The following is a 17,904-nucleotide window of genomic DNA, read 5'->3' as shown; positions in this document are numbered from 1 at the left end:
AGGAATGAGAGAGGGACTAATTGAGTTCTGTAACAAATTTCAGCTAGTAATAGCGAATACTCTGATCCAGAATCACGAGAGGACGTGGTACACTTGGAAAAGGCAGGGAGATAAGGGATTATTTCAGTTAGATTACATCATGGTGGCCGGCCGGTGTGGCCGAGCGGTTCTAGGTGCTACAGTCTGGAACCGCGCGACCGCTACGGTCGCAGGTTCGAATCCTGCCTCGGGCATGTATGTGGGTGATGTCCTTTAGTTAGGTTAAGTAGTTCTAAGTTCTAGGGGACTGATGACCTCAGATGTTAAGTCCCATAGTGCTCAGAGCCATTTGAACCATTCTGAATCATGGTCAGACAGAGATTCCGAAATCAGATACTGGACTCTGAGGCGTATCCAGGATCAGATATACTACGATTTCAGTGTAGTAATGATGAAGAATAGGCTGAAGAGTTTACGAAACTACTCAGAAAGAATCCGAATGTTCAGAAGTGGGATAGAGAACTACTAAGAAATGAAGAGATACGTTTGAAGTTCTCCGTGGCTATAGACAATGCGATAATGAGTAGCTCAGATTTTTTTCTTTTTCTTTTAGGTGATCTCATTCTGTTCCATATTGCTCGTGGTGGGCGTCCGATGACACCAGTTCGGGTTCTTCGTTGATGGTTCACTCAGTTTTTTTTTTTTATTACAGAGGGTAGATAACACTCTGACCAAACACGCTGAGCTACCTTGCCGGCTCAGTAGGCAGTACAGTTGAAGAAAGTGTGTGTGTGTGAATTCCTAAGGAAACATACTGCTGAGGTCGTCGGTCCCTAGACTTACACACTACTTAATTTAACTTACGCTAAGAACAACACTCTCATCCATGGCCAAGGGAGGACTCGAACCTCCGGCGGGAGGGGCCGCGCAGTCTATAACATGGCACCTAAGACCGCGCGGCCACTCCGCACGGCACAGTTGAAGGGGAAAGGACATCTCTAAAGACGGCAGTCACAAAAGTTAAAAAGAAAACCGTAGGTACAAGGAAAACAATTGCGAAGAAAACATGGACAATATATGAAATGCTTCAGGTGATCGACGAAAGTTGGAAGTACAAAAATGTTCAGGGAAATTCAGGAGTACACAAATACAAGTTACTTAGGAACCAAATAAATAAGAAGTGCAAGGAAGCTAAGATAAAGAGTGCGCATGAAAATGCGAAGAAATCGAAAAAGAAATGGTTGTCGGAAGGACGGATTCAGCATATAGGAAAGTCAAAACAGCCTTCGGTGAAATTAAAACCAAGGGCAATGACATTAAGAGTTCAGTGGGAACTCCAGTGTTAAATGCGGGAGACAGAGAGCGGAGAGGTGGAAAGGGCGGGAAGACTTGCCTGATTACCTGATAGAAGAAGAAACAGGAGCTGACAGGGAAGAGATAAGGGATCCAGTAATAGAATCATAATTTAAAAGAGCTTTGGAAGACTTAAAATCCAGTAAGGCACAGTGTATAAGTTGTACCCGTGGTCTAGGGGTGGCGTCTTTGATTCATAATCAAAACGTCTTCGGTCCCGGATTCGATCCCCGCCACTGCCTAAATTTTGATAAAATATCAGCATTGGCGGCCGAAGACTTCCGGCGTAAGAAGTCAGCCTCATTCTGCCAACGCCCTTGACAAAGAGGGCGGAGGAGCGGATAGAGGTTCAGGGCACTCTCTTGTCCTAGGGGTGGGAAATTGCCCCAAAAGGCGGAAGATTCAGCAATGGTCAACGACATGAGGATGCAGAAGGCAATGGAAACCACTGCATTAAAGACACGTAACGTGTATCCACAGGACATGTGGACTGTATTTGAAGAAGTGTCATGATGATTTCTCCATTGGCAAAAATTTCCGGAATAGTCCCCCATTCGGATCTCCGGGAGGGGACTGCCAAGGGGGAGGTTACCACGAGAAAAAGATTGAATAATCAACGAAAGGATAACGTTCTACGAGTTGGGGCGTGGAATGTCAGAAGCTTGAACGTGGTAGGGAAACTTTTCTTTTTCTGGTCATCAGTCTACTGACTGGTTTGATGCGGCCCGCCACGAATTCCTTTCCTCTGCTAACCTCTTCATCTCAGAGTAGCACTTGCAACCTATGTCCTCAATTATTTGCTTGACGTATTCCAATCTCTGTCTTCCTCTACAGTTTTTGCCCTCTACAGCTCCCTCTAGTACCATGGAAGTCATTCCCTCATGTCTTAGCAGATGTCCTATCATCCTGTCCCTTCCCCTTATCAGTGTTTTCCACATATTCCTTTTCTCTCCGATTCTGCGTAGAACCTCCTCATTCCTTACCTTATCAGTCCACCTAATTTTCAACATTCGTCTATAGCACCACATCTCAAATACTTCGATTCTCTTCTGTTCCGGTTTTCCCACAGTCCATGTTTCACTACTATACAATGCTGTACTCCAGACGTACATCCTCAGAAATTTCTTCCTCAAATTAAGGCCGGTATTTGATATTAGTAGACTTCTCTTGGCCAGAAATGCCTTTTTTGCCATAGCGAGTCTGCTTTTGATGTCCTCCTTGCTCCGTCCGTCATTGGTTATTTTACTGCCTACGTAGCAGAATTTCTTAACTTCATTGACTTCGTGACCATCAATCCTGATGTTAAGTTTCTCACTGTTCTCATTTCTACTACTTCTCATTATCTTCGTCTTTCTCCGATTTACTCTCCAACCATACTGTGTACTCATTAGACTGTTCATTCCGTTCAGCAGATCATTTAATTCTTCTTCACTTTCACTCAGGATAGCAATGTCATCAGCGAATCGTATCATTGATATCCTTTCACCTTGTATTTTAATTCCACTCCTGAACCTTTCTTTTATTTCCATCATTGCTTCCTCGATGTGCAGATTGAAGAGTAGGGGCGAAAGGCTACAGCCTTGTCTTACACCCTTCTTAATACGAGCACTTCGTTTTTGATCGTCCACTCTTATTATTCTCTCTTGGTTGTTGTACATATTGTATATGACCCGTCTCTCCCTATAGCTTACCCCAACTTTTTTCAGAATCTAGAGCAGCTTGCACCATTTTATATTGTCGAACGCTTTTTCCAGGTCGACAAATCCTATGAAAGTGTCTTGATTTTTCTTTAGCCTTGCTTCCATTATTAGCCGTAACGTCAGAATTGCCTCTCTCGTCCCTTTACTTTTCCTAAAGCCAAACTAATCGTCACCTAGCGCATTCTCAATTTTCTTTTCCATTCTTCTGTATATTATTCTTGTAAGCAGCTTCGATTCATGAGCTGTTACGCTGATTGTGCGTAAGGCGTAACCGGGAGCAGATATACACTCAGATCACAATATAGTAGTGATGAAGAGTAGGCTGAAGTTCAAGACATTAGTCAGGAAGAATCAATACGCAAAGAAGTGGGATACGGAAGTACTAAGGAATGACGAGATACGTTTGAAGTTCTCTAACGCTATAGATACAGCAATAAGGAATAGCGCAGTAGGCAGTATAGATGAAGAGGAATGGACATCTCTAAAAAGGGCCATCACAGAAGTTGGGAAGGAAAACATAGGTACAAAGAAGGTAGCTACGTAGAAACCATGGGTAACAGAAGAAATACTTCAGTCGATTGATGAAAGGAGGAAGTACAAACATGTTCCGGGAAAATCAGGAATACAGAATTACAAGTCGCTGAGGAATGAAATAAATAGGAAGTGCAGGGAAGCTAAGACGAGATGGCTGCAGGAAAAATGTGAAGACATCGAAAAAGATATGATTGTCGGAAGGACAGACTCAGCATACAGGAAAGTCAAAACAACCTTTAGTGACATTAAAAGCAACGGTGGTAACATTAAGAGAGCAACGGGAATTCCACTGTTAAATGCAGAGGAGAGAGCAGATAGGTGGAAAGAATACATTGAAAGTCTCTATGAGGGGGAAGATTTGTCTGATGTGATAGAAGAAGAAACAGGAGTCGATCTAGAAGAGATACGGGATCTAGTATTAGAATCGGAATTTAAAAGAGCTTTGGAGGACTTACGGTCAAATAAGGCAGAAGGGATAGATAACATTTCATCACAATTTCTAAAATCATTGGGGGAAGTGACAACAAAACGACTATTCACGTTGGTGTGTAGAATATATGAGTCTGGCGATGTACCATCTGACTTTCGGAAAAGCATCGTCCACACAATTCCGAAGACGGCAAGAGCTGACACGTGCGAGAATTATCGCACAATCAGCTTAACAGCTCATGCATCGAAGCTGCTTACAGGAATAATATACAGAAGAATGGAAAAGAAAATTGAGAATGCGCTAGGTGACGATTAGTTTGGCTTTAGGAAAAGTAAAGGGACGAGAGAGGCAATTCTGACGTTACGGCTAATAATGGAAGCAAGGCTAAAGACAATATAAAATGGTGCAAGCTGCTCGAGATTCTGAAAAAAGTTGGGGTAAGCTATAGGGAGAGACGGGTCATATACAATATGTACAACAACCAAGAGTGGACGATCAAGAACGAAGTGCTCGTATTAAGAAGGGTGTAAGACAAGGCTGTAGCCTTTCGCCCCTACTCTTCAATCTGCACATCGAGGAAGCAATGATGGAAATAAAAGAAAGGTTCAGGAGTGGAATTAAAATACAAGGTGAAAGGATATCAATGATACGATTCGCTGATGACATTGCTATCCTGAGTGAAAGTGAAGAAGAATTAAATGGTCTGCTGACCGGAATGAACAGTCTAATGAGTACAGAGTATGGTTTGAGAGTAAATCGGAGAAAGACGAAGGTAATGAGAAGTAGTAGAAATGAGAACAGCGAGAAACTTAACATCAGGATTGATGGTCACGAAGTCAATTAAGTTAAGGAATTCTGCTACGTAGGCAGTAAAATAACCAATGACGGACGGAGCAAGGAGGACATCAAAAGCATACTCGCTATTTCAAAAAAGGCATTTCTGGCCAAGAGAAGTCTACTAATATCAAATACCGGCCTTAATTTGAGGAAGAAATTTCTGAGGATGTACGTCTGGAGTACAGGATTGTATGGTAGTGAAACATGGACTGTGGGAAAACCGGAACAGAAGAGAATCGAAGCATTTGAGATGTGGTGCTATAGACGAATGTTGAAAATTAGGTGGACTGATAAGGTAAGGAATGAGGAGGTTCTACGCAGAATCGGAGAGAAAAGGAATATGTGGAAAACACTGATAAGGGGAAGGGACAGGATGATAGGACATCTGCTAAGACATGAGGGAATGACTTCCATGGTACTAGAGGGAGCTGTAGAGGGCAAAAACTGTAGAGGAAGACAGAGATTGGAATACGTCAAGCAAATAATTGAGGACATAGGTTGCAAGTGCTACTCTGAGATGAAGAGGTTAGCACAGGAAAGGAATTCGTGGCGGGCCGCATCAAACCAGTCAGTAGACTGATGACCAAAAAAAAAATAGCTAACATTCCTCCGGAATTTCTAAAATCATTGGGGGAAGTGGCAACAAAATGGCTATTCACGTTGGTGTGTAGAATGTATGAGGTGGGCAATATACCATCAGACTTCGGAAGAACATCATCCGCACACTTCCGAAGACTGCAAGAGCCGACAAGAGCGAAAACTATCATAAAATCAGCTTAACAGCTCTTGCTGACAAGAAATATACCGAAGAATGGAAAAGAAAATTGAGGATCTGTTAGATGATGATCACTTTGGTTTTAGGAAAGTACTGTGTCTAGGAATCCTGCGTACTCGGTTCGCTAGACAAACAATCAAACAAATCGTATTAATGAGTTTTATTACAAAAAGACAATTACAGATACCTGACTTTGGAAATTACACAGATGTGTCTGAAGCAAAAGCGACTTACGAAATAATCAATCTTTGCAGTGACTGCTGATCTCTAACTGATAAGCCTGTCCTGAGCTGCAGACGAAGCGCCTAACGTTGACGCTGCTACCCAAGTGGCTCAACATTGAAGCTACCATCCAAGTGGGCCGTCACCATACGGGCACGGCGCATATGTCCTCTTCACGTAGGGGCTGATGCTGTCGCGTTGTCGTCCTGGAAGGGGGTCGGTCAGTGTGCGATTGGCTGACTTCTTCTCACAGCCTTCTCTTCCCTGTCGTTCCCGACTCGCGTGCCGGCGCTTGACTTTAATCCGTAACAGAAAGGTAAAGGCGTCAGAGAGACAGTTCTTACGTTCTAGAAAAAGCGTTAGTCAATGTGAGATGGTGCAATGTGTTCGAAATTCTGAGAAAAATAATGGTAGTCTATATGAAAAGGCGGGTAACATACAATTCTTTACAAGAACCAAGAGGAAATAATAAGAGTGGGAGACGTCAGGAGTGGAATTACAATTCAAAATAAAATGACACCAATGATGCGATTCGCTGTTGACATTGCTATTCTGAGTGAAAGCGAAGAACTACAGGATGGGCTGAATGGAATGAGCAGCTTAACGGTTACAGAGAATGAGAAGTAGCAGAAATCAGAACAGCGTGAAACTTAACATCAGGATTGATGATCATGAAGTTAAGGAATTGTGCTACCTAGGCAGTAGAATAATCCACGGCGGATGCAACAAGGAGGACATATAAAACAAACTGACAGTAGCTTAAAGAGCATTCCTGGCCATGAGAAGTCTACTAGTATCACACATACGTCTTAATTTGAGGAAGAAATTTCTGAGAATCTACGCTTGGAGCACAGCACTGTATAGCAGTGAAACACGAGCTGTGGGAAAACCTTAACAGAAGAGAACCGAAGAATTTGAGACGTGGCGCTGCAGAAGAATGTTGAAAATTAGGCGGAATGATAAGGTGGGGAGGTTCTCCAGAGAGTCGGCGAGGAAAGGAATGTGTGGAAAACACTGACAAGAAGAGGGGACGGGATGGCAGGGCATCTGTTAAGGCATCACGGAGTAAGTTCTATGATGCTAGAAGGAGCTGCAGAGGGTATAAACTGTAGAGGAAGATAGAGTTTAGAATACATCGAGCAAATAACTGAGGATGTAGTTGCAATTGCTGCTGTGAAATGGAGAGGTTGGCACAGGAGAGGACTTTGTGGCGGCCCCCAGGTGAGAAAACTGGGGACAGAGAAATAGCAGGTCCCCTCTGGTTGTCATCCGCGTCATCCTCACAGCACAGCCTGGACGATGCTATCCGCCCCGTTTTGTTGCAAGCCATCCTGGGCTGACATTTCAGCAAGATAACGCCCGCCCGGACACGGCAAGTGTTTCTACTGCCTGTTTCCGTGCTTGCTAAACTCTTCCTTGGCCAGCAGAGTCGCTGAGTCTCTCCCGAACTCAGTACGTTAGCAGAATAATGGGCAGGGCCCTCGAATCAGCTCGGAATTTTGACGCCAGTTGGACAGAATTTGACACGATATCTCCGAGGAGCATATCCAATAACTCTATAAAACAATGACAAACCAAACAAGTGCTTGCATAAGGGTCCTGAGGTGAACCAACGCGATTACCGACTTGTTCAGTTTGCTAAGCTCTGTCTCTTGAATAAATTATGCTATTTTTCTTAAATTGTAATCATTTGTTTGTCTGTACGTGTACGTATCTGCTGATTTCCGTCCCATTGGGATAATTCCTTCGTTGCATGTCGGCTTTTTTATTTTTTTAAGAGTGTGTATAAACAGGGAGACTTAACTGTCAACCCTTTTACAGAAGATAGAGTTTGAAGATATTAGGCCTGCTTATAATACTTTACACGGTCGATAGCAGTCATGACGTCCGCAATTGAGCGCCTAAGCAGTTAGTTTCATACGGCCGATGACCCTGGATCGCATCTGGGTAGCGGTATTCCCACGTTATCCTACCAGTGTGCAGTATTAAAGTAATCCGTCTGAACTTATTCCTCTGGAGCTTGTAAATAACTATACAAAATTGAGTGTGCATCATAGAGAGATAGCTTTCAGAGAAGACTGCATAAAAATTCAATCAATCGTGCACCATCAGTCATCTGTACCAATATTCTATTATATGCTTGGATATGCATGCTACGCCCCTAAACTGAGCGATGACCTAAACCGTTTATGAATGTAAACCATGTTTGTTTTGCAATAGACACATTGAAAAAACGAAACAGATGCAAGAAATCGGCCTTCGTCGCACGTGCTGTAATTCGCAACAATTATTGTGTTTCTACGATCAGTATAATCTTGATTCGTGCAGTGTTTTATAGCATACATATTATACTCGTCACTAATGTACATGCAATAATACGAATGAAATGATTTGTTTGGACGTTCTGGTGCGCTTTTTTTTGTTTTCGAACGTCCTTACAAAAAAGACTTTCCCCTTTTCTCATGATAAATATCGCACCATGTAAATAATAAGTAAATCATCAGTAAACACTTCCTGGCTAAGTTGCCGTGGTCGATCTGTAGAACTTCTTCTCCCTGACGTTTCGTTCTCAACTACGGAGAACATCTTCCGAGATCAGTCGTCGACTCACCTCGGAAGATGTTCTCCGTAGTTGAGAACGAAACGTCAGGGAGAAGTTCTACAGATCGACCACGGCAACTTAGCCCGGAAGTGTTTACTGATGAAGACGCCGGCCGTGAAAGCCTACATGGAATGAATAAGTAAATCATCAAATATTGATACACTACTGGCCATTAGAATTGCTACACCAAGAAGAAATGCAGATGATAAACGGGTATTCATTGGCCAAATATACACTCCTGGAAATTGAAATAAGAACACCGTGAATTCATTGTCCCAGGAAGGGGAAACTTTATTGACACATTCCTGGGGTCAGATACATCACATGATCACACTGACAGAACCACAGGCACATAGACACAGGCAACAGAGCATGCACAATGTCGGCACTAGTACAGTGTATATCCACCTTTCACAGCAATGCAGGCTGCTATTCTCCCATGGAGACGATCGTAGAGATGCTGGATGTAGTCCTGTGGAACGGCTTGCCATGCCATTTCCACCTGGCGCCTCAGTTGGACCAGCGTTCGTGCTGGACGTGCAGACCGCGTGAGACGACGCTTCATCCAGTCCCAAACATGCTCAATGGGGGACAGATCCGGAGATCTTGCTGGCCAGGGTAGTTGACTTACACCTTCTAGAGCACGTTGGGTGACACGGGATACATGCGGACGTGCATTGTCCTGTTGGAACAGCAAGTTCCCTTGCCGGTCTAGGAATGGTAGAACGATGGGTTCGATGACGGTTTGGATGTACCGTGCACTATTCAGTGTCCCCTCGACGATCAACAGTGGTGTACGGCCAGTGTAGGAGATCGCTCCCCACACCATGATGCTGGGTGTTGGCCCTGTGTGCCTCGGTCGTATGCAGTCCTGATTGTGGCGCTCACCTGCACGGCGCCAAACACGCATACGACCATCATTGGCACCAAGGCAGAAGCGACTCTCATCGCTGAAGACGACACGTCTCCATTCGTCCCTCCATTCACGCCTGTCGCGACACCACTGGAGGCGGGCTGCACGATGTTGGGGCGTGAGCGGAAGACGGCCTAACGGTGTGCGGGACCGTAGCCCAGCTTCATGGAGACGGTTGCGAATGGTCCTCGCCGATACCCCAGGAGCAACAGTGTCCCTAATTTGCTGGGAAGTGGCGGTGCGGTCCCCTACGGCACTGCGTAGGATCCTACGGTCTTGGCGTGCATCCGTGCGTCGCTGCGGTCCGGTCCCAGGTCGACGGGCACGTGCACCTTCCGCCGACCACTGGCGACAACATCGATGTACTGTGGAGACCTCACGCCCCACGTGTTGAGCAATTCGGCGGTACGTCCACCCGGCCTCCCGCATGCCCACTACACGCCCTCGCTCAAAGTCCGTCAACTGCACATACGGTTCACGTCCACGCTGTCACGGCATGCTACCAGTGTTAAAGACTGCGATGGAGCTCCGTATGCCACGGCAAACTGGCTGACACTGACGGCGGCGGTGCACAAATGCTGCGCAGCTAGCGCCATTCGACGGCCAACACCGCGGTTCCTGGTGTGTCCGCTGTGCCATGCGTGTGATCATTGCTTGTACAGCCCTCTCGCAGTGTCCGGAGCAAGTATGGTGGGTCTGACACACCGGTGTCAATGTGTTCTTTTTTCCATTTCCAGGAGTGTATTATACTAGAACTGACATGTGATTACATTTTCACGCAATTTGGAAGCAAAGATCCTGAGAAATCGGTACCCAGAACAACCGTCTCTGGCCGTAATAACGGCCTCGATACGCCTGGGCATTGAGTCAAACAGAGCTTGGATGGCGTGTACAGGTACAGCTGCCCATGCAGTTTCAACACGATACCACAGTTCATCAAGAGTAGTGACTGGCGTATTGTGACGAGCCAGTTACTCGGCCACCATTGACCAGACGTTTTCAATTGGTGAGGAATCTGGAGAATGTGCTGGCCAGGGCAGCGGTCGAACATTTTCTGTATCCAGAAAGGCCCGTACAGGACCTGCAACATGCGGTCGTGCATTATCCTGCTGAAATGTAGCGTTTCGCAGGGATCGAATGAAGGGTAGAGCCACGGGTCGTAACACATCTGAAATGTAACGTCCACTGGTCAAAGTGCCGTAAATGCGAACAAGAGGTGACGTGTAACCAGTGGCACCCCATACCATCACGCCAGGTGATACGCCAGTATGGGGATGACGAATACACGCTTCCAGTGTATTGTGTAATGATGTTGTAAAAAGAACCTGGATTCATCCGAAAAAATGACGTTTTGCCATTCGTGTACCCAGGTTCGGCGTTGAGTACACCATCGCAGGTGGTCCTGTCTGTGATGCAGCGTCAAGAGTAACCGCAGCCGTGGTCTCCGAGCTGATAGTCCATGCTGCTGCGAACGTAGTCGAACTGTTCGTGTAGATGGTTGATGTCTTGCAAACGTCCCCATTTGTTGAGTCAGGGATCGAGACTTGGCTGCACGATCCTGTATAGCCATGCGGATAAGATATATCTCGACTGCTAGTGATACGAGGCCATTGGGATCCAGGACGGCGTTCCGTATTACCCTCCTGAACCCACCGATTCCATATTCTGCTAACAGTCATTGGATCTCGACCAACGCGAGCAGCAATGTCGCGATACGATAAACCTCAATCGCGATAGGCTACAATCCGACCTTTATCAAAGTCGGAAACGTGATGGTACGCATTTCTCCTCCTTACAAGAGGCATCACAACAACGTTTCACCAGGCAACGCCGGTCAACTGCTGTTTGTGTATGAGAAATCCGTTGGAATCTTTCCTCATGTCAGCACGTTGTAGGTGTCGCCACCGGCGCCAAGCGTGTGTGAATGCTCTGAAAAGCTAATCATTTGCATATCACAACATCTTCTTCGTGTCCGTTAAATTTCGCGTCTCTAGCACGTCATCTTCGTGGTGTAGCGATTTTAATGGCCAGCAGTGTAATTTACACGGTCATATTGAATCTGTTGTTCTGGGAATGAAAAAAAAAGGACCTGTCGCGATAAGCGACCTCGGACTGCTTGAATATTTGCGACCATTCAGAGCATATAAGCACGCCTAAAATTTTCACACTCGATCTCGAAAACGGCTATGAGTTGTGTGTACCTGTTTACCTATGCTGAAGTCGTAGTCGCACCCTACGCACCCCGTCAGTACGAATCACATCGGTGAGGGGAGGTTCGCACGCCCCTCTATCAGCAGCGCATGTTTTTACAGCCGCGTAGCGTACGTCTGGTCAGGAAACGGTTTGTCTGCAGTAAGGCGAGCTCCCGCGACCTGGAACACAGCTGTCTGTCCGCACGAAGACCGCTGCCGCGGCTTTCCCGGACACGACAGCGAAGGGGTCGGCACGCCGGCGAGCGGTTCTAGGCGCTACAGTCTGGAACCGCGCGACCGCTACGGTCGCAGGTTCGAATCCTGCCTCGGGCATGGATGTGTTTGCTGTCCTTAGGTTAGTTAGGTTTAAGTAGTTCTAAGTTCTAGGGGACTGATGACCTCAGATGTTAAGTCCCATAGTGCTCAGAGCCATTTGAACCTTTTTTTTTTTTCTTTGCACGCCGGCAGAGATAAGGTACGGCCAGCGACAACACTGGACAGATGCCATTCAAAACTGATCGTCAGAGGGGATGAGCACATGCCGTGATGCTGCGGGCTGCACTCAGTACACAACACGAGCGTTCTCGCTTCCCGCGCCCGGGTTCCCGGGTTCGATTCCCGGCGGGGTTAGGGATTTTCTCTGCCTCGTGATGACTGGGTGTTGTGTGATGTCCTTAGGTTAGTTAGATTTAAGTAGTTCTAGGGGACTGATGCCCATAGATGTTAAGCCCCATAGTGCTCAGAGCCATTTGAACCATTTTGAACAACACGAGCACATCTGACTCGCGCTGTCGGTTATTTGGACAGCAGCCGTTACATTTCTGACGGCTTAAGGGAGAACGACAGGGTGACGGATGAAAATATTGCTCAAATTCAGGATTTTTTTTCTCTGTACTTGGAATGTAGTAGACGAATGTGGTTTGCTGCAACGAATAAAGCAAGCGTTGAAAATGTTATTGGTATTTTTTATTGAAAAATCTTCAGTGTGTAATCGGGATTTTTCCCGTGGCATCTCTGTAAGGAGGTAGATCGACGGTTGTTGCTGTAACTCCAGTTGTGGTTATCTGAAACACGAAATTAACATATGAGCCTGATCCTTAAAGATGTAATTTGAGTTTATGTTAGGGATTTAAAAAAAAAAAAAAAAAAAAAAGGATGTTGGCGTAGTTATAGATACCTGAAAAAAACAGCCATTTTTGGACCCCCTCTTTTGGCCGGAAAAAATACTAACATCAACAGAAAAAAATTGGCCAGAGAACTGAAGAGAATTCAATGTGCTTCAAGGGAGACTATAAGTCATTAAAATCGGATGGAAATTGTGGCTTGTGCGATGACAACCATGCTGAAAAACGTGATTTTGAGAAAAACGCGTTTGATGTTTGACAGGTATTATCTAAAAAAAAAAAAGGTTCAAAGCTTGAAACTTACGTCATATCGACGGTTGTCGCTGTAACTCCGGTTGTGGTCGTCTGAGACATGAAATTTACACATGAGCCTGATCGTTACAGATGTAACGATCGGCCAGGCTAGTGGATGGCCGCGTTCTGCTACTCTCACCTGATACGCCCACATTTTGGTCCTGAAAGCCCTTTTCGTCGCTGAGCGACGCATTTCACCGCCGATTTTGATTGGAAGTACATTTGCCACGTTTATTAATGAAGTACGGCCTAAATTGAATGGATATACAGCCAATTTGAAGCAATGTTGACAGTTTCGCTTCAGCTGGATGTAATTTTTCGAGCGTATCTCCAAATGAGACTATTGAAACTTTCGTTCACATTTTGAGTAAAACCTTTCAAACAACGCTCCAACAAATCAGGGTTACTCAAATCGGTAAAAAGGGGGGTGATGGCGTGAGCGCGGAACGGGTTCTGTAACGCCGAGACGTGCCGTGCATGTTTGCCTTCAAACGCTCGTTCTTCAATGTATATACATTCGAATTCCCTAAAAAAAATTCGAGTTTTTTCGACTGTCACCCTTTCGTTTGCCCTTAACGCTGGTGGCTACCTTCAACGTCTGTATGACGTCTTCTTTTAACTAGATAACGTAAGACCAAATGTTGCCCAGCTGTATTAGAGCAAGTATTGCTGCCAGAAGAGGCAGCTCCATGTACTAAATTTCGCACTCTGAACGTCCTCAAATCAGCTACAATTTTGTCATCTAATCTTTCTAATGTAGTACATACAGTCTTTCTTTCGCTTACGCCATAGTCCCTCAGCGATCGCAGGGCCGGCCTGGTTACAACGGATTTGGCAGTGTTAGTGTTAGGGATGGCCGGATGCCCTTCCTGCCGCCACCCCGTACCCCCCAGGACGGAATCAGTGTACCCCAACTGTCTGCGTCTAGTGTAAATCGTGAAATAGTGCGGACGTGTTTCAAATGTCTGCGACGCGTGTAACTGAGGCGGAACGTGGGGACCAGCACGGTATTCACCTAGCGGGATGTGGAAAACCGCCTGAAAACCACATCCATGCTGGCCAGCACACCGGCCCTCGTCGTTAATCCGCCGGGCGGGTCAATCCGGGGCCGGCGCGCCTACCCAGGAAGAAGCGCATTAGCGCGCTCGGCTACCCTGGCGGGTTGATGTAGTATTTACAGTGCCAGATCAAAAACGTTAATCACCCAGGATGAATGCTCAAGGAAGTGAATCACCCAGAAGAAATTGTCAGACGTCAATGTAACTGTGCACACGTTGGTTTAGGCTCACATGTAAATGCGTAAGCTGCAATTCCCTGTGAGCGGTAGAACGGCCACCAGAGAACATTGTTTGTTTTTATTGCTACCAGGCTTGGTAGGATACATAAAGGGCACGGACAGCGTCAGATGTAGAGTAATTGCTGTGAACTACATGTAGATGCCGCATACTCGCGTAAGCCAGCGTTACCAGTACCTACAGGGTTTTGGAAGGGCCTCGTTGCAGGTCTCCAGTAGACCGTCTGACAGAACTGTGCAATACCCCGACTGGTGGGCCATTCAGACGTGGCGGTCGCCCGACATTGGACTTTGGACTGCGTGCGAACTCGATTGCAGGAATCAAGGTTCCGCTCGACCGAGTCTGACCACAAGGCAGGATCGCAGCACTGTGCACTGAGGCCGCCATAAACCTTTCACATCTGCGCCTACCATCCGACAAGTGACGAACTTTCTGCAACATTCTGTGTCACCCGTACTATTGGTCGGAGACTAGCAGCAACTGGGCCTTGCGTGGGCTGCCGTTAACACAACAACGCAAACAACCGCGTTTGAAGTAGCGCTGTTACCGGGGTTAACAGATTGCTGATGAACGGTGCCACATTGTGTTGGACGACGAGTCACGGTTCTGCACTGGCCCAACTGGCGGTCGGCCTGGAGTATGGTGGTGGCCTGGGAACAGTTCCATTCTTCCAACGTTTTGGAGAGGCGCACCAGTGGCGTCACGATGTGGGAAGCCATCACGGCTGCTAGTTATTGATGGAGTTCTGATGGCACAACGAAATGTCACGCACATCCTGTGTCCTCTTGAGTTCTTCCACGCAAAGCGCATATATCTTAACTGTCCGTGTGATGTTAAGGTACTACTGTGGCCAGCAACATCCCCAGATCTGTGCCGAATAGCACGCGTCGAACCAACTCGGCCGTGAGCTCCATCCGATCGCCACTATCAGGACATCAAGGACCAGCCGAAACAGGTGTGGACCAGCTTGCTTCAGGAGAGGATAGAACGGCTTTACGGCACTCTTCCTAACTGAGTCAGAGCATGTATCCTGGCCACAGGGGGTGCAACGTCATACTGGTAAGTGGCCTCATTCTGTAGAGTTCTCTATAAATTTGACTCGATTTTGTAATGACCGAAGTAACATCACTTATTCCGTCATACGCTGAGGTTTTATTTCGTTTCCCCCTCGCCTTCTGGGGGCTTCAGTTCTATTGTCACGCAGTGTATACAGGGTGTTACAAAAAGGTACGGCCAAACTTTCAGGAAACATTCCTCACACACAAATAAAGAAAGGATGTTATGTGGACATGTGTCCGGAAACGCTTAATTTCCATGTTAGAGCTCATTTTAGTTTCGTCAGTATGTACTGTACTTCCTCGATTCACCGCCAGTTGGCCCAATTGAAGGAAGGTAATATTGACTTCGGTGCGCCGGCCGAAGTGGCCGTGCGGTTCTAGGCGCTGCAGTCTGGAACCGGGAGACCGCTACGGTCGCAGGTTCGAATCCTGCCTCGGGCATGGATGTGTGTGATGTCCTTAGGTTAGTTAGGTTTAATTAGTTCTAAGTTCTAGGGGACTAATGACCTCAGACCTATAGTGCGCAGAGCCATTTGAACCATTTGACTTCGGTGCTTGTGTTGACATGCGACTCATTGCTCTACAGTACTAGCATCAAGCACATCAGTACGTACCATCAACAGGTTAGTGTTCATCACGAACGTGGTTTTGCAGTCAGTGCAATGTTTACAAATGCGGAGTTGGCAGATGCCCATTTGATGTATGGATTAGCACGGGGCAATAGCCGTGGCGCGGTAGTTTGTATCGAGACAGATTTCCAGAACGAAGCTGTCCCGACAGAAAGACGTTCGAAGTAATTGATCGGCGTCTTAGGGAGCACGGGACATTCCAGCCTATAACTCGCGACTGGGGAAGACCTAGAACGACGAGGACACCTGCAATGGACGAGGCAATTCTTCGTGCAGTTGACAATAACCCTAATGTCAGCGTCAGAGAAGTTGCTGCTGTACAAGGTAACGTTGACCACATCACTGTATGGAGAGTGCTACTGGAGAACCAGTTGTTTCCGTACCAAGTACAGCGTGTGCAGGCACTATCAGCAGCTGATTGGCCTCCACGGGTACACTTGTGCGAATGGTTCATCCAACAATGTGTCAATCCTCATTTCAGTGCAAATGTGCTCTTTACGGATGAGGCTTCATTCCAACGTGATCAAATTGTAAATTTTCACAATCAACATGTGTGGGCTGACGAGAATCCGCACGCAATTGTGCAATCACGTCATCAACACAGATTTCCTGTGAACGTTTGGGCAGGCATTGTTGGTGATGATTGGGCTCCATGTTCTTCCACCTACGCTCCATGGAGCACGTTATCAGTATTTCATACGGGATACTCTACTTGTGCTGCTAGAACATGTGCCTTTACAAGTACAACATAACATGTGGTTTATGCACGATGGAGCTCCTGCACATTTCAGTCGAAGTGTTCGTACGCTTCTCAACAAGAGATTCGGTGACCGATGTATCGGTACCAAATGTAGAGACTCTTCGTGCTCGTATTGTGGACGGCTGTGATACAATACGCCATTCTCCAGGGCTGCATCAGCGCATCATGGATTCCATGCGACGGAGGGTGGATGCATGTATCCTCGCTAACGGAGGACATTTTGAACATTTCCTGTAACAAAGTGTTTGAAGTCACGCTAGTACGTTCTGTTGCTGTGTGTTTCCATTCCGTGATTAATGTGATTTGAAGATAAGTAATAAAATGAGCGCTAACATGGAAAGTAAGCGTTTCCGGACACATGTCCACATAACATATTTGCTTTCTTTGTGTGTGAGGAATGTTTCCTGAAAGTTTGGCCGTACCTTTTTGTAACATCCTGTATGTAATAATTAAAATTTTATCTGCTGTTTCTTTTTGTTTTGCCGTTACAGTGGCCAGCAGTGTAGATAGTCTGGTTCTAGTATCATTGCGGCAGCTAGTGCCTGCGCCGGCAGCTGGGACTTCGGCGTGTCTTTGCCTCGCGCTGCGCGGCTGGCCCATTACTGCGCTGACCTTGTACCGCCGTCCCGTCTTTGTTCGCAGATGGACATTCCTCCGGCAGCGCCTCCGGGCTCGCGTGCGGACGGCGTCCTCGTCATGGAGATGAAGGCCAATCTGTACAGGCCGGTCGTCTGAACGGGCCGCTGCTTCTCTCAGCACCCCATCGCCGTAACAGGATGGCGTATTTCTGTATTATGGATAAATATATTAAAATCGTAGCATTACGTATTTATTCGTTTCATTTTTCCATTAGGTACACCCATGAACAAGAAATATGTGTACATAAGTGGTGTGATAATGGTTTCTATCTCTGCCACCGAGGTCACTAAAGTGCGATAGTGCTAAACTTGCTGGTTCAGATCCTGGTGACGAGACAGATTTTTGCTGCGCTATACGCGGCACCTGCATCTCAGTTTGCCACAGTAATGTCTGCGTGCCGCTCAATGCAGACATTGTGCCGTGTGCGGCTTCTACCGCGGTTTTGAAAGCGTGGCCCCATCTTACACTGTCACGCCGGAGCAGGCTGGTATGCTTAAGGTCCACTTCACAGTTTAAATATTTCATGACGGATGGATTATGTATCCAGTTACCTTGTTTATTTTACATT

General features: G+C 46.5%; 1 protein-coding gene across 1 annotated transcript in view; it reads left to right on the top strand.

The window, feature by feature from the left end:
- LOC126199030 (uncharacterized) overlaps positions 1-17,525 on the top strand; it is a 152,703-nt gene extending 135,178 nt beyond the window's left edge. Inside the window, exon 5 of the mRNA XM_049935731.1 lies at positions 17,340-17,525. Coding sequence (XP_049791688.1) covers positions 17,340-17,432 — 93 coding nt within the window. The 3' untranslated portion in view covers positions 17,433-17,525. The remainder of the gene's footprint in view (positions 1-17,339) is intronic.
- Positions 17,526-17,904: the final 379 nt, after the last annotated feature.

The sequence above is a fragment of the Schistocerca nitens genome, chromosome 8 (assembly GCF_023898315.1).
Source record: "Schistocerca nitens isolate TAMUIC-IGC-003100 chromosome 8, iqSchNite1.1, whole genome shotgun sequence".
Taxonomy (NCBI): domain Eukaryota; kingdom Metazoa; phylum Arthropoda; class Insecta; order Orthoptera; family Acrididae; genus Schistocerca; species Schistocerca nitens.
This window is presented reverse-complemented; position numbering and strand designations above follow the sequence as displayed.